This window comes from Hyperoodon ampullatus (genome assembly GCF_949752795.1).
Source record: "Hyperoodon ampullatus genome assembly, chromosome: 15".
Taxonomy (NCBI): domain Eukaryota; kingdom Metazoa; phylum Chordata; class Mammalia; order Artiodactyla; family Ziphiidae; genus Hyperoodon; species Hyperoodon ampullatus.
Window position 1 is genome coordinate 27180518 of NC_136928.1, and position 16073 is coordinate 27196590.

At 39.1% G+C, this 16073-nt stretch overlaps 1 protein-coding gene across 2 annotated transcripts in view; it reads left to right on the forward strand.

Moving 5' to 3' along the window:
- Window positions 1–16073, forward strand: part of EXOC6B (exocyst complex component 6B) — a gene marked incomplete at its 3' end in the record, with an annotated part of 718627 nt that overhangs the window by 549600 nt on the left and 152954 nt on the right. For both annotated transcript variants that reach the window (XM_079720455.1, XM_079720456.1), the window contains one exon: window positions 5714–5787. In XM_079720455.1, coding sequence (XP_079576581.1) covers window positions 5714–5787 — 74 coding nt within the window. The remainder of the gene's footprint in view (window positions 1–5713; window positions 5788–16073) is intronic.

The following is a 16073-nucleotide window of genomic DNA, read 5'->3' on the forward strand; positions in this document are numbered from 1 at the left end:
GGGTGGATGCAATGGCTGGTGGCTTGATGGTGGGTAACATTCATTGTTTACCAGAATGGCAGGCAACATTCTTGTTTACTGAAATAGCAGGCAATGTTTTTTTACCACACCAGTGTTAAAACTTAAAAGTCCTGTATCCTGGGAACCCTACATGCCAGTAGGGGCAAAAAAAAAAAAAAAAAAAAAAGAGTGAGACAAACGCATAAGTCAAGCTTTTCCAGGTCCTCACCAGCCAACTTCACCTATAACCTTTTATTTTTTTAATTTATTTTTTTTAACATTTTTATTGGAGTATAATTGCTTTACAATGGTGTGTTAGTTGCTGCTGTATAACAAAGTGAATCAGCTATACATACACGTATATCCCCATATCCCCTCCCTCTTGCATCTCCCTTCTACCCTCCCTATCCCACTCCTCTAGGTGGTCACAAAACACCGAGCTGCTCTCCCTGTGCTATGCAGCTGCTTCCCACTAGCTTTCTATTTTACGTTTGGTGGTGTATATATGTCCATGCCACTTTCTCACTTCGCCCCAGCTTACCCTTCCCCCTCCCTATAACCTTTTAACCTTTCTGAGTTTCATTCACTTCCCTCTTCTCTCTCAAGGCCTTGAACTCTGAAAAACCAGAGTACTTTTCTCTGGCTGTAAGGCAGTCATTTTGATTCCTCAAAGCCCCTTCTAACTCTGACTCTCCCATTTTATTCTAATTAAGGTTCTCTGCTCTTTATAAAATTTATATTTTGTTTTCCTCAGCCAAATATGAATGTACCAGATAATTTTTAAGTTGATTTAAACATCTTTTTCCTCCCCGCATCTAAGCGGCAGTTAATTTTAAGACCAGCCTTCAAGCAGTGTAGAAAGCATTTTGAAGTTAGTGGAATCCCTCCTTTTTCTACTTTGGCAATTTTATTTCATTATAATATGAAGATTATTAGAAATGTAAAACTATAGGATACTTTTGAGAAATTAATATTGCTTTAAAAACAATTGTCACACCTCATCGATTTAAGTGTGTATGAGAATGTGAAGGAATGTTGGATATTTGTTAAGTGAGGGGTTTTTTCTTTCCCTCTTTATACCTTTATACCTCTTATTTTCTTTCCCTCTTTATACCTTCACTTAACAATATGCCTTCTTTCCTATAACTTTGTACACCTCTTTTTAATTTTTTTAAAATGAAAATTTATCTCATTAAAAGATTTTTCACATTTGCAAATTGGATCTTGGAGGCAGGCCCTGATCCCAGCTTCAACTCTTGTCCATACTGTGATTCGACAAGGGCAGGGAAGACCTGCTGGGGAGAGCTGAGCTCTCTGAAGGGTGGCTGGGTGCTGGTCAGGGGCTCCACTAACCTGAACAAGTTTTCCAAGAGGAAGCTTTCTTGCCAGCCTCATTGGAACCTTGATTCAGTCCCCACATAACACAAGGTAGTCAAAGGTAGGATTTGGTTCTGTGTTAAGTGGAGGGCCATTCTGCCAAACTCCAGCCTTTGGAAACTTTGGCACTGGCTTAAGCCACTTAGAGACTGAAAACATACTACAGACCTTGGAATCCAGAGACAAGTCCAGAAAGAGACTTTTTCACTGTGCCCCATATATCCATTGGTTCCACTTGGCCACTAGTACAGACATGTACTCCTTTTTATGATGTCAAAAGAAGGAAAGTTTTTATTCATGATTCTAAAGAAAAGCTTCTGTGTGTACATATAATCAGTTTGTATATGTGTCAGCAGACTTGGGGCTCCTTGTCCCCCTCCCATGTGTAGTTTTCCTTCTCTCTATCAAGCAGCCTCTGAGGACATGGGTGTGCAAATCAATCCCAGTTGCCTATAATTCTAAATCTTGAACAAGTTATATCTCTTATTACTAGAGAAAATAGCACTAAATAATTTTGAGGGGTGTGTGTGTGTGTGTGTGTGTTCTTTTATTTCCTTTTCTCTGATTATAAAAGTGGTCTCAGGGCTTCCCTGGTGGCGCAGTGGTTGAGAGTCCGCCTGCCTATGCAGGGGACATGGGTTCATGCCCTGGTCCGGGAAGATCCCACATGCCGCGGAGCGGCTGGGCCCGTGAGCCATGGCCGCTGAGCCTGCGCGTCTGGAGCCTGTGCTCCTCAACGGGAGAGGCCACAACAGTGAGAGGCCTTTCCCTGCCCTTGTCGAAAAAAAAAAAGTGGTCTCTACTCATTTTTAAAGTTTATAAAATGTAAAGAATAATAAAATCCCTTGTAATCTTCCTCTCTTTAACAGCCTCAGTTAACATTATGAAATAAATGCTTACTCTCATGTTTTCTATTCATATTGTATTTTACATAGTTGACGTCAGACTAAATACAAACTTTAATTTAAAAAAATATTCACACTTTCTTACACTATTAACATTTTTCATATATGGAAAAAATTGACTCTAGAAGAACAGTCATGTTTTAAAGGAAATAATTGAATCACAAAATTATGGAAGATTTCATGCATTTATTGATTTCTAAAATAATACCAGTGAAAATTACTGTGCTGTGGCTAATACACTAGTAATTAGTCATATCAGCTTCCTTTAAGTGAAGCACTTAAATATTTGCCTATAAATTTTCAATACCAACTCACTAACTCATAACTGAATAGTAGCTGAATTTCTTCTAATGTTTTGTCCTGGATATAGAATAGTGTCTCTTGACCTTTGTTTGGTCACCAACCCTCTGAGAAGTCAATAAAAGATATGAACCTTCTTCACAGAGAAACACATATTCCCACAAAAAAACTAATTGTAATGATAATCAATTATGATATGCCAGGCACTCTGCCAACTGCTTTACATAGTTGTTTCACTTAATCCTCATAGCAGCACTATAAGAAATATACTGTTACCCTTATTTTTGAGATAAAGACATTGAAGCTTTAAGGAGATTAAGTAGTTTGCACATGGCCTTAGAGCTAGTAACCGGAGCTCAAACTGATTTTTATGACCCAAAGCCCATCTCCTCAATCATTGGGCATCTAATTTTAGGGAACTCATAAATTCCTAAAGCCTACTTATTGATACTCAGGTTAAAGGCACCCTACTATTGCAATCCGAAGATTTTCATTGGCAGTAAAGAATATGTGTAATTAGTTAATCTTGTTATTTCTGTAAATTAATATATAAGTATTTGTTGGACATCTACTGTTTTTAATACTTGCTACGTTCTGTGATATGGTCCTTATCCCTAAGGACTTTGCTGCCTACATAGGAAGACAAGAATTACGTATATAAAACAATGAGAAAAAATGTAAATATGAAGTTGAATATATAGTAATTAAACATTTCCATAAGCTATACACAAAAATTAATCTCTTTACTCTGTCCCGCATGATGTAATTTTCATTCCCTGACTTACAAAAGGAAAATCAAATCTAAAAGGCCACCATGTCCTCTGGGAACCTGGAAGATTCAGTGTGTCATAAAATGAGGTCTATAAAGTACAGCTCTGACTAAATATGTATCACATCCAGATTCCTAAGTGGTTTCATCAGCATCATGTCAAGCCCAGGGGGCATGCCCAATAAGGAGATTCAAGAATGTGTAGCCACCTCTCAAGCATTCAAACCATGTATCATAGGGCAATCCTGTTGAACTGAACATGTGTAGGGCAGCAGAACACCATGATAGTTGCTGCATCTTGACTCAAGTAAGGTTCCTGCTGACAGAGAGGACTTCAGATGATGCAGCATAGCTGTTATGTCATACGGGAGCAACAGTGATAATCTACCAACCTTAGATGAGACTACCAGGCCTGGGAAGCTTATTTAAGCTGACCACCTGACAATCAAGACTCAAAAAGAGTGGCTGTGGCTATAATTTAAAGAACTGCTTTCTACAGGAGCATAATATGGGAAAGTTGTACTTGTAATTGAGCAGTGGCCATATACAAGGTTATCACAGATAATGGGTATTGTAAGATATGAAGGATGGATTCCATCAAGCTTTTATTAACATGGCACTCATCATGTATTTGTATAGTCTTAGAACTTTACTGTTTTAAAACTTTAATCATTTGGGCTATACATATGATAGAATTCATTTATAAATGGCCTATAAATTTTCTTTCCAAAGTAAATAGAAACTTAATGTGCTAATCATTCTATATAGTTTATCTCCTTCCATTTGAGTCATTTTTATTTAAAATCTCTAGAATAAGAATATTTTGTGTTACAGTTGTGCAACACTTTGTGCTCTATACAGTTTGTTTAATAACTTGTTTTAAATTTCATTTCACATAATGTTTTTGTGTTCCCTGCAACTTACCTTGTTAACATTATTTTTTAAAGTAGGTCAAGGATTTTATGAAAACCTAGTAGACGTTTCCTAGATGGAAAATATTTTTAAAGAACAGAAATTCCCGTCATTGTTCATAAATCATCATTTGAATCTATGCAGCTACTAGTTGTTTGAAGTAATTTTCCAGACATATATGCAAATACCTTGATGGATTTTATTTAATTTCAAAAGACTAATATGATACCAACTTTCTATAATTTCTTAAATTCATTCCTGAAGAAAAATATAATTGAAAGGAAAACATTCCTTTTCATATTTGCTTTGAGCAGATACTTGAGTTGTTTTTCAGGTAAATAGTAGATTGATGTTAAATGTTTATCATGCTTTGGCTTCACAGAGAGAATTCAAGGCATAGTTAGTAACTGTCCAACTTTTGAATTTGCTCTGTATGTATGTGTGTGTGTGTGTTTAGTGTGTATGTAGGGGCTTAAACAAGACCTTTTGATTGCATAATAAGCAGGGCTTAGGGACAATAAAATTTGACATTCTTAACTGTTACTAGTATTTGTCCCTATAGCCCTGTGCAGTTATCTTTTTATTAACAATGTAGAAGCCAGAGTCATAAAATGAGCATGTACCCAAGGCGCTACTGTAAATTGCAAATAGCATTCATGTGGTCTCTTTGACCTAAGACTAAATTGGGGTAGAAGGAAGAGAAAAAAGAATTTTTGAAAGTGGAATAGAAGTAGAAGTCAAGAACAAAGAATACACTAGAAGGATGGACATGTACAAATGTTTCCTAAGTTTTTGCAGTGAGATTTATTTAGATGGGTCTTTTCATATCTGCAGTACTCTTTTACTGAAGAGCCAAGCACTAGATTGGGCCAGCCTCTGCTGCTGGTGTGTGTGTGTGAGTGTGTGTCTCTGTGTGTGTTGCCGATAATGCACTCATGAGATAATACAAATAATCAGTGAGGGAATAATTAATGATGTGGCAGGGAATATTTTTTGATAAATGCTTGGGGAATGAGGTGACAGGCGTGAAATTAGAAAATTCCTTCAGCGATCTAAAATATAAATAGCTTTCGGAACTGAAAAGAGTTTCACAGCTGAAGATTTTATTGTGTTGAGAGGAAAAACTTTTTTCTCTCCCCCACTCCCTCCTCCTTTGCAAGTTGTTTGTCCATTCACAAAACAAATACTCTGAAGCCCAGCGCAGCTCATGGGAATAAATTTCAGGTCGAATTAGTACAGTTTCCTTGCTGTCAGGATGCTGGAATTAATGGTGTTTTGATGACACGAATTTTGAAGGGCAAACAAAGAAGCTGAAGGGAGAGAGACATGACTCCTTAGAAGCTTGGTCCTCCTCTCCCCCAGCCTCTCTTGTCTTCCCTGTCATCCGTCTGCCAATCTCCCTGTCCATGGTTAGTTAAAGGCGCTTTTTATCCTCTTTTCTTTCCCACAGAGTTTGCCAGATCCGGCCCGGTGCCTGGGTTCCAGGAGGACACGCTGCAGTTGGCCTTCATCGACTTGAGACAAGTAAGTCTTTGTGTTTTTGTTTTTTGTTTTTCTTTTAAGATGTGTGACTGAAGACCATCAGGTCTTAAGGAAAAGGGGAGGGGAGGGGGATTGGCGTTGGCGATTCACACTGGAGACCTAAGGGGTTTTCCCTGTGTTTGAGGCCACCTCTTTTATTTAGCTATCTGGGATCCTTAGCTATGGTGGAGTTAAAGGTTTTGTGGGTGGAAGGGAAGGCAGGAGGTGGGAGGAGGGACCCAGAATGTAGAGGGACTCAAGTGACCCTCAAGTGATGTGACCCATTGTGCTATAGTTGGCTTCTGCAGACACAGCAAAAAGATAGCTCAGCAAACCAATGCTAAGCAGGTGCACTGATGCAGAGACTGCCTGCCCAGAGGACTTTTGTTTGCAGATAATGAGGGCAGTAGCATTTAAGAAAAATGAAATATTTTACATTCTGGATTGTTGGTTTGCTTTGTTGACTTTTTTCTGTTGCCTTAAGTCTTCCCATCCCCTCCTTTGTAGAATGCAGTCAGCCATGAGTGACTAAGTGGTCATTTTAGATAAATAGCAAAGGCCCTGACCAGTCATGCTAACCTGACAGGCAACCCTACTGAAGTAATGTGATGAAAGCTGGTACTGAGGTATACCTGAGCTTTGCAAGCCCATTAGATAGAAAGAGTCGTGCTGTAGAGCTGTCGCTTGCAGATTGAAAAGGGTGGGTCGGTAGGCCTTGGTGGATTGGGTATAGAGGAGCAGTATGGGCGGGGGCCGAAAGAGGGAGAGAGTTAACTGGGCTCTGTCATCTCTTCACTCTGAAGATGGATGGGGTTGGATAGAAAGTGTGAATGAAGTAAGAATCAATGACTGATGCTTCTCTCCTATTAAAACAATCTTTTTTTTTTTTGTCTGTTTTTTAAAAGGGGGCTGGCTTTGTTTCTCCTGCCATAATGATGCAGTGCCTCTTGTTTTCAGAGCTGACAATGTTTGCATTCTGAGAACTTTTAGATGCCCAGGGTATTTCTTAAAGCTGTTGGACCCCTTGTATTGGTAGTCTCCTTACTACTGTGACTCGATTCATGCTAGAACAGCTTTTAACCCATAATGGATGGCCTGAGCTACCCCTGAATCCTTGTGGATGGGTGGTGTAATCTGTCATCTGATGACAATTCTGGAAAGCCCTGTTAAGCAGAAAACAGAAAATTGTGTCTCTATAGACCCGCCAAAGTTTGAGGATTCAGGCCGCGTCCCAGAAACGTGTGTCAACTTAATATTTAGGAGTTGAGGTGGGGGTTCTCTTACACATAAAGGCTTTCCCAGCATGGTCCCAAATGCAGCTGAGTATCTCTTTCCACACTTAACACCTTCCACCTGTGGATTCAGCAACTCAACCGAGATGTTCAGGTTTTAACCCCTTGGCTGATGTAAACCTGAAAGATTGGGATTTTGCTTTATGGTCTTGTGGAGTGGTATCTGCTTCACTTTCCCAGCACTGTTTCTTCTCAGAGACTTCTGAGCCAGTTGGCGTTTCTTGGAAAGCAGAAATTGAATTTCATTGGAAAAACACATCCAAGGAAAAACTTTTCCCGTCTCACTCTTCGTGGAAAGGAAGTGTGGTCATTCTCTTGAGTTTGTGGTTTTGGTCCCTATGGAAAGCAACTAGTGTTCACAGAAAATGTTAACTAAGGGAGTAAGTTAGAAAACACAGCCAAAATAAGGTGGATCGGAGCTGGGGATGAACGCTCAAGTACTTGTGAGCTCTCAGTGGGCACTGTTGCTTATGCTTAAGTTCCTATTTTCTGTTACAGTTTTGTTCTCAGAGTTCCTATTATGGAGTTTTAGTAGTAGAAACCAAAACTCCAAAATTTCACTGAGTCATGAAAGAATATGCCTCTTGCTATTGAATCTATCACTTAATTTCTATTTATGTCTGTCTCTATTAAAGCAGCTTATATTTTTCTTAGATCATTTGAAAAACTTGCCTAGCTTATTATTAGCAGGCCTCAGGTAGGTTGAATCAGTGTGACAAAAATTATCTTTCCACAACCCGTGCTGAAAATATTTATCTCTTTGCAGTTCATCTTAGTCATTCTCATAACTTAAAGTGACCATCATTTTTAAAGTGAGCAGCTAATGAACTATAAGAAATGTGCCGATTGTAATAGAAAGTCTGGAAGTGTGGTTTCAAAGGAGATAGCTTGACCTCAAATGAGACATGATTAGGTGTCCTTGAGTGTGTGTCCTTTTGCCTGTACTCTTTGAAATCCTAAAATAGAGTTATGGAATTTGGGGGCTCGGTGCTAATCTTAAAAATCATGTAGTATAACCTTTGGCTTGATACTTAGAATCCCTGTACAGCACCCTAGACTGTGCTTGAATATTCTCCTTGAAGAGAACTTGCTTCCCCAAAGCAGCAGGGTCCACCTCAAGACAATCTGATGATAAGAAAGGTATTTCTTAAGTTGGCTAAAATATGTCTCACTTAACTTTGACCCTTTCACTCTTTGTATTTTTATGAATGCACTCCAATGTGGGGGACAGGCTTTCTATCCTGATTTATTGAGCTTCCATCTGCTAGTAATTGAATCTTTTTCACATGTAGCATTGTTACTCATTCCATATCTAGTCTTTATGTGGTTGATTTTATACACCACAACTGAAGACTTTACTCTCTTTGGTCTGCGTTTTCCTTTTAGACCTTCTATTAACAAACCAGATTTTAATCATTCTTATTTATTTAGCCTGTCTAAACCTTTTAAGGTCCTGACTCAGTTATCCACCTTACTACCTGATTTAACCATTATGCCCTTTATAAGTCAAAGATAACAATATTAATCAGAAATGGCCGAAGTTAAAGGAAGAAGTTAAAGTTAAGGCAAGTTATAGGATACATACACGCACCCATGCAAAAAGGGGTTTTGTCCCCAGTTCAGTGCAGCAAGGATATTCTTTTACTGTCATTGAGTGTATTTTCTTCACTGGTTTATGAATGTATTCATTCTGATCCTGCTTTCATGTTCTTTTGCTTTACAGTGTTTCAGGCTCTATCAATTGAATGATAATTTTTAAAATATTCAAAACATGGAATATTTGATGAACTCATCTCTATATAGACTATAATAGCAGAGTGTCATTTAAAAGCCATAGAATTTTATTAGGAAGCAAATTAGATGTGGATAGCAAAACTATTCATCCTTTCTGAGCCGTCCTGTCTATTCTAATTTTTCTACTTCTTAAGGAAAAAAGTGAAATGACATTTTGAATACACAGGCTTTCATGATATGTTACACTTTTATAGCACGTCAAAGTTAAAGTATATTTACCTACATAGCTCATTTGTCAGGTTTCTGGGTTTAGAAAACCAGCTGTTAACGTGAATTAGTGCAAATCAAAATCTTCTTCTTTGCCACTTTATAATTTCTATATTCCCAAGCTCATAAAAGTACACTTGCAGTACAACTTCACATTCATGTATCAAATATATGTGCATATTTCTATGAAAATCCAAATTTGGGTTAATGCTAAATCTTGAGAAGGACAACTTAAAGGCTCACTTATTAACTATCTTGAAGTAGCATTTATATTCCAAGTACTGATAATTGCTGGCCCTTAATGGTTCATAATTGAGAATAACAACACAAGGCCATAGTAGATCCTCAGTAGTTATTTGATTCTTAAGCAGTACTATGGTTTGTATTTTCTTCTATTGTTAAACATTAAGTAAATTATGCTGATGAACACCGGAATTTGAACTTCAGATGATTTTCATTTCAGTGTATCAAACTCTGAGTGCCTACTGTGAACAAAGCACAACTTAGGTGTTGTGGGAATACACAAATGAATATAATATAATATACAGTCTCTGCCCTCCAGTAACAAAGAGGTGAACAAGCAAATACTTGATTCTAATATAAGGCACACTTATGACTAAGTATTTCATTGGAAAGCTAAAACAACGGTGTATGTTTCAATTATTTCAACAGCTTTGCTGCATAAAAAATCACCCCAAAACACTGGCTTAAAACAAGAACCATTTATTTAGCTCAAGTTTCTACAGATTGGCTGGGTTCAGCTAAGCTCACTTATACTTTGAGATCAGCTGCCGGATGGGCTGTGGCTTGCCTGAGGTAGCGTGCCTTAGCTCAGCCGACTCTTCTCTGTTCCCTGTGATCTCTCACTAGCCAACAGCCCAGTCCAGGCTTATTCATGTGGCCTCCTGGCAGGGTTCCAGGAGAGCAAGAGGAAGTGTGAAAACCTCTTGAGGCCCATGCTTGAAATATCACTTCTTCCACATTCTGTTGGCTAGAGCTACTCACAAGGTCAGCCCAAATTCAAGGAATGGGAAAAGAGACTCCAACTTACACTCTAGTTGGAATATAAGACTTTTATATAATCATGTGAAATAAACAATGCAAATCAGGAGCAAGATTGAATCTCTAAGTGCAAAAAATGGCCATGAAGTACAGAGGTCTTTGTAGGCCTGAGTAGTTATAAAATATTTCATGGAAAATGTGGAGAGTTAAACTGAGAAGAAGTTAGGTGTTGATGAGGGGTAAAGGTATCTCAAACATGGAGAAGAGCTGGATTTAAGTTTTCTTTGTAAAAATATGTGTGTGTGTTTGTATGCATGTGTCTCTGTGTGTGTGTGTGTGTGTGTGTGTTGACTTAACCAGGATCTAGACTGTTTTGCCACCTTTAAGTATTAAACTAATCTCTTTAAATCCGCTTTTCTTAATTTCTCTTCTTTGTTCTTTGCTTTTCTTCATGGACCTCTTTTTTATGTTCTGTATCTCCTCATCAAATGCTGCTTATTACAGGCTACCCTGAAACACTTCACATTTCTGTTATTCCATTCATTGTGAGAGAATCTTAACTTCCCCAGATAATTATTACATTATTTATTAAATTTTAGCTGTTCACCTTCCATGTCTGACCAACAGGAAGAGCTTTGAATGTGTTCTTTAGAAACGTTTCTGTTCCTTGGCACCAACTGTTTTTTACTTCCAATATACATAAGTTTTTATAAAGCTGAATGAATTAGGTTGTGACATTGCATCAGATCTCCTGAATGGAGCTTGTTGGCAACAACTCTTATACAGCATCCCAAGATATCTGTGGCTTTTTTTAGATTGAGTTGGTGACATTCCCTCTAGGCCACTTATTCCCCAATTTCTAAACCTTCAGTCTAAAGTAAACGCAGTGCATTTCCATTGCAGGCACTTAAACTGCCTTAAAAACAACTATAGAACCTAAGAGAAATAATTGTATATTTCTCTGGAGACGTTGAACAAATTCTGATGTTATGCCTATTAGATGTATATAGGTAAAATCAGTATTTTCAGTTAGCCAACATCAGGTAGGGAAACCTGAGAACCACTCAAGAATCTGACTGTGTAGACACCTCCCCTTTTATTTCCCCTCCTATCTTGATCCTATTCAATAAAATTTTGGTTTTTGAATAAAATTGCCTTCCCTTCTTTTTGCCCTACCTCCAAGTCTAATGAACAATATTCCCATTAAGAGGAACATGTCCCCTTTGCATGACTGCTGTTGGTGCTTATGGAAAAAAATCTTAACTGTGCTTATATTTTAATTTTAGCCTCAGTAGAACATCCATTTATATCAAAAACTGATTTTGTCTGATGGCACATATCAAAATGAGGCTCAATAGAATTTCTTTTATAATATTTCACCCTAACCAGACTAAACAACCCCTAACTAGGCGATTACATAGGAGGCTGGGGTGGGGGTAGGGCAGGCCCACATAAAAGGCCTCAGGGATCAGTCTTCATCACAACCCTTAAGCTATATTAAACTGGAAGAAAGCCATCCCCGACATGTACTTCTTAGTAGGGAGGGGTGGTGGCCCAAGTATTTACTGAGCAGTTGTCAGTGAGTCATGGTGAAGAAGGGAGGTGTGGGTGTAGGTAGTAGGGGAAAGTTTTTATGAAAGGATATTCTTGGTGGAGGAAAATATAGTGGTATATGAACCCTCTAGTAGTGAAGTGTGTGGATCAGTAATGTTATCAGTAGAAATACTCTCCAGGTGCTCAACTGAAATATTTTGTTGATCTTGAATAATGGCCTATAAAACTGGGAGTCGGGCTTCCCTGGTGGCGCAGTGGTAGAGAGTCCGCCTGCCGATGCAGGGGATACGGGTTCGTGCCCCGGTCCGGGAAGATCCCACATGCCGCGGAGCGGCTGGGCCCGTGAGCCATGGCCGCTGAGCCTGCGCGTCCGGAGCCTGTGCTCCGCAACGGGAGAGGCCACAACAGTGAGAGGCCCGCGTACCGCAAAAAAAAAAAAAAACTGGGAGTCATCTGCACCAGAGTTAGTAGTCAAACAGTTTGATAACTCATGAAGTTAGAAGATGTCATTTCTATAACTGATGTTAATGGTGGTGTTAGAAGGAATGGTTTAAGCCATAAAGCACATTATCTTGGAAAAGATTATCTGCACAACTGATATGGTAGCATATATAGCATGTATATGTGGGTAGATGTCATTTCCGAAATGAAATCTGAGGTTATCATACCCCAAAGGCATTTGTTGATTAGAAGAGGATGTAGTAATATTAATATATCAGAACTCCTGCACAAATCTCTGCTGATACAGAGCCACTCAAAGTTCCTGCAGACTATAGGCCATGCCTTGACATAGGCACAGCAAGCACTTGAATGTAGATATACACCTCCTTAATCAGGAGGTATCCATTCATTCATTCATTCAACACTATGCCTAGCACTGTTATAGTGGGTACAGTGGTATAGAGGGTATAGTGTAGTGAATAAAATATGGTCCCTGCCCTTGTGGAGCTTACATTCTGGTGTAGTTTGCCCACACTTGTAACATAGGCCTTTTTAACATTCTGCCCTTCCCCAAATCTCTCTTCAGGTGGCCCTGGTGCTTTGAGGGAATGCTACTTTGTCTAGATTTTTATTTTTTGTATTGATGCTCTATTAGTCAGTTTTAGGGACAGTTGCAGAATTTTCTGGAAAGATCCCCAGGACAAGGCCAAATGTGCTGTATACTGATGAGCAGGCTTTCAGAAAAGAACGTTTAGCTATGTTTGGCAGCCTGGCATAAATAAGATGGTCAACTTGAAATACTTCCTTTCCAAAGGTAGTCCTTTGGTTTTTGAAAGCAGGTTTTTCTGGCTGTATTAACAAAATTGTTTTGCCCATGTTGTTTTGACAGACACTTAAAACCTTCACAGTGATACCTCTAATGTTAAAGGAGGTTCTGACAGCAAATAATTCCTATTGCCAAGTAGAAGAGAGCTAACACCTTTGGGTCTGGTTTTGTAAAATAATAATAAGAAGAAGAAAATTGGGAACATTTCTGAGAATAGATTCCACTGAGCTAGACCTTTGACCTCATATAAGCCAACATTAGATCAGCATACACAAGGATGGGTCACAGGTGAATAAGGTCTTCAGCTATGGGATGTGGCTGCAGCTTCTGCAAATCAGATATATCCCCTTACTTTTCTTGGGACATTATTAACTAGAGCCATCATAGAAAATTTATAGAAGGAATTGCCAGTAATACGTAATACATTCTGGGATTTACTGAGTGTTTTTGGTTGATTGGAGGAGAATTTATTCTAGAACTGCTAAGACTTTGTCTCACCTATACCAGCCTCTTAACTGGGGAGGAGGTGTGTGTCTGGAAATGCTGAATCATTAATGACAGTGTCTTTAAACTGAATTAATGGCAGATATGTGGAAATAAACAATGGGTGAAGAACCTTCAGTTAGAGGGGTTGTGGACAATCTTTTGGGTAGCAGGAGACAAAACACCAGACTTTTGATGTATTTTCCCATGAATAATGCATTGGATTTGGCCTTTGACTTATGGGCCTCCCAGGCTAAGATTATCCATTGTTACTGGCAACCCATATTGGTACAGTCCTGGGTTAGATGGCTAACCTAATCTAAAGCTTGGTCAACAGAGTTGTCCACCACTTCCTACTTTAAACTGGAGGTAGAGAGATCTGCCACCTAGAGATTCCACCAGAGTATAGAACAGCCTTTCCAGTAGTGGCTAGAAGGACCTTTTCCAGAAGTGTGAGTCTAGTCTGTGACAACCCTGCTACCCCTTTGGTCCAGTAAAACAGCTGTAACTTTTAATGTGGGCATGGTGCCAGCATCACTCCAGATAGCCTCATAGTAAATTCTCTCAGTTCAGAGGCTAGAGTTGCATTCCATTTCAACTCTTGTGTGAAGAGCTAATAAGCGTAGCATAGTAAGCCACCTGGTTATTTCTACCTTAGCTCATAGACAGCATTTGTGATCCTCATGCTAAATAATAAAAGACCTAGGTAGTCTGTGAGGCCAGCTGCTAGGTTAGCCTGAGCCACTGCACTACTCTCTGCTTTCCCAAGAAGTCAAGCCTCAGAAACTCAGGAGGTCTCTTTCTTACTTCCAACACAGCATGGATATGCATACCCATAAAGCTGGAATTTGTGAATTTCTCAGATAATCACATCTTCAAGAGAAAGGACAGGAAAATCACCAATGAATTTCCCTGGGAGTAGCAGTGGAATCAGAGGCTGTTGTGGTAGTGCTGGCTGAGTTAAAGCCTAATGGGCTCTGAACACAAATCTCATCTGCATTAACTACACTGTCTAGTGTCCTAGTAGAGGACGCTCATAGGCCAAAGAAGGGACAGTAGAGCCAGGCCTTGGAACTAATTTCTGACAAGTGTATCCTACTGATAGCCGCTGGAGGGCAGCAGAGAGTGACAACAAAGGGCTAGATTTAGGGAATTGGGGCATATTTCAGTTTGCCAAGAAAGGAGCCCCCCATAGCTGTAAGAGAATTAGCTATCTGGGAGCCACCATTACAAGCTTAGGCGCCTGGGGAACAAGGAACAAAAAGAGTGTCCAGAACCCTGATCTGAAGGTTAAAACCCTCCTAATAGGCAAGTTCAGAAACCAGTAAAGAAATGAGGTAGAACAAACTATGAAAGGGGAACCAGACAGCATCAGTAAAGATAGGGAACCAAAAGAACTAAAGTGTCAAGTCCCAAGGGGGCAAGCAAAGATGGAACAAGAACCAAGTGAAAGAAAGAACTACAGTGGGAAGCAAGCCAGAGTGAGTGAGTTGAAGAGGCAAAGGGACAATCCAGAAAGACTGATTCTGAGGCAGCCATACGCAGGAAGGAGTCTTTCTGTAGGACACCTATCAGCAAGCAGGGAGCTGCAAAGGAACCAGTTTCATACACAATCACACAGCTATATCAATGGGATGCTTATCTCTTAAAGTAGTCCCTCCTTGATTAGCCAGGATTATTTCGTTCTTGGTCTTTCTTCATTTCAGGAGCAAAATAACTCTTTGCAAATATGGAGAGAGAGAGAGAGAGATGATATGGCATTTTAAGATGTGACTAAGGGATTCTTACACAGGAAATGAAATTAAACTTGGGCTTGAAGCCCTTCTGGATAGCATTGGTGTCAAAGGACAGCTCGCTTTCTTAGAATAGTTTCTGATACTGCCTTTTGATCTTTTACACTGTAACATTTGCTAAGAATATCCAGTGAAAAAGAAAAACTGGCTCTGGTGACTAGTTATATAGGCAAGATCCCAATCAATCCAAGGATTTAGGATCTGTTCCCAGTAGGTTAGCAGAGAGCTGTTTGGAGTCTCTTCTAATTGCTGTGTAAGCAGTTTTCCAGACCCCTTAAGGACGGAGAAAGAAAACTCTTTTTTGGCCTATTAAACTTCTAGTGTCTCCCTTCTTTGTCTCAACTCCTTAAACATCAGGAAAATGGGACTCCTGTACCTGCAAATTCCAGTAAATATTTAATGCTTACTCCAGGATTATGTCTTATAAGCTATAAAATCTTTATTTTTATAGCCTAAGAAATGTTTCCAGTTCATAAATATAACAGGTGAATGACTAAATAAATTATGCTATACCCATATAAAGAAATATCACTCATCAATAAAAAGAATAAACTATTGATACATCCAGTTCTCGAATTTATGTAAAATTCCAGAAAGGGAATTTCATACAGCATAATGTTTTAAGATTCATCCATGGACAGATTCAATGCAATCCCTATCAAATTACCAATGGCATTTTTTACAAAACTAGAACAAAAAATCTTAAAATTTGTATGGAGACACAAAAGACCCCGAATAGCCAAAGCAGTCTTGAGGGAAAAAAACGGAGCTGGAGGAATCAGACTCCCTGACTTCAGACTGTACTACAAAGCTGTAGTAATCAAGACAATATAGTACTGGCACAAAAACAGAAATATAGATCAATGGAACAGGAGAGAAAGCCCAGAGATAAACCCA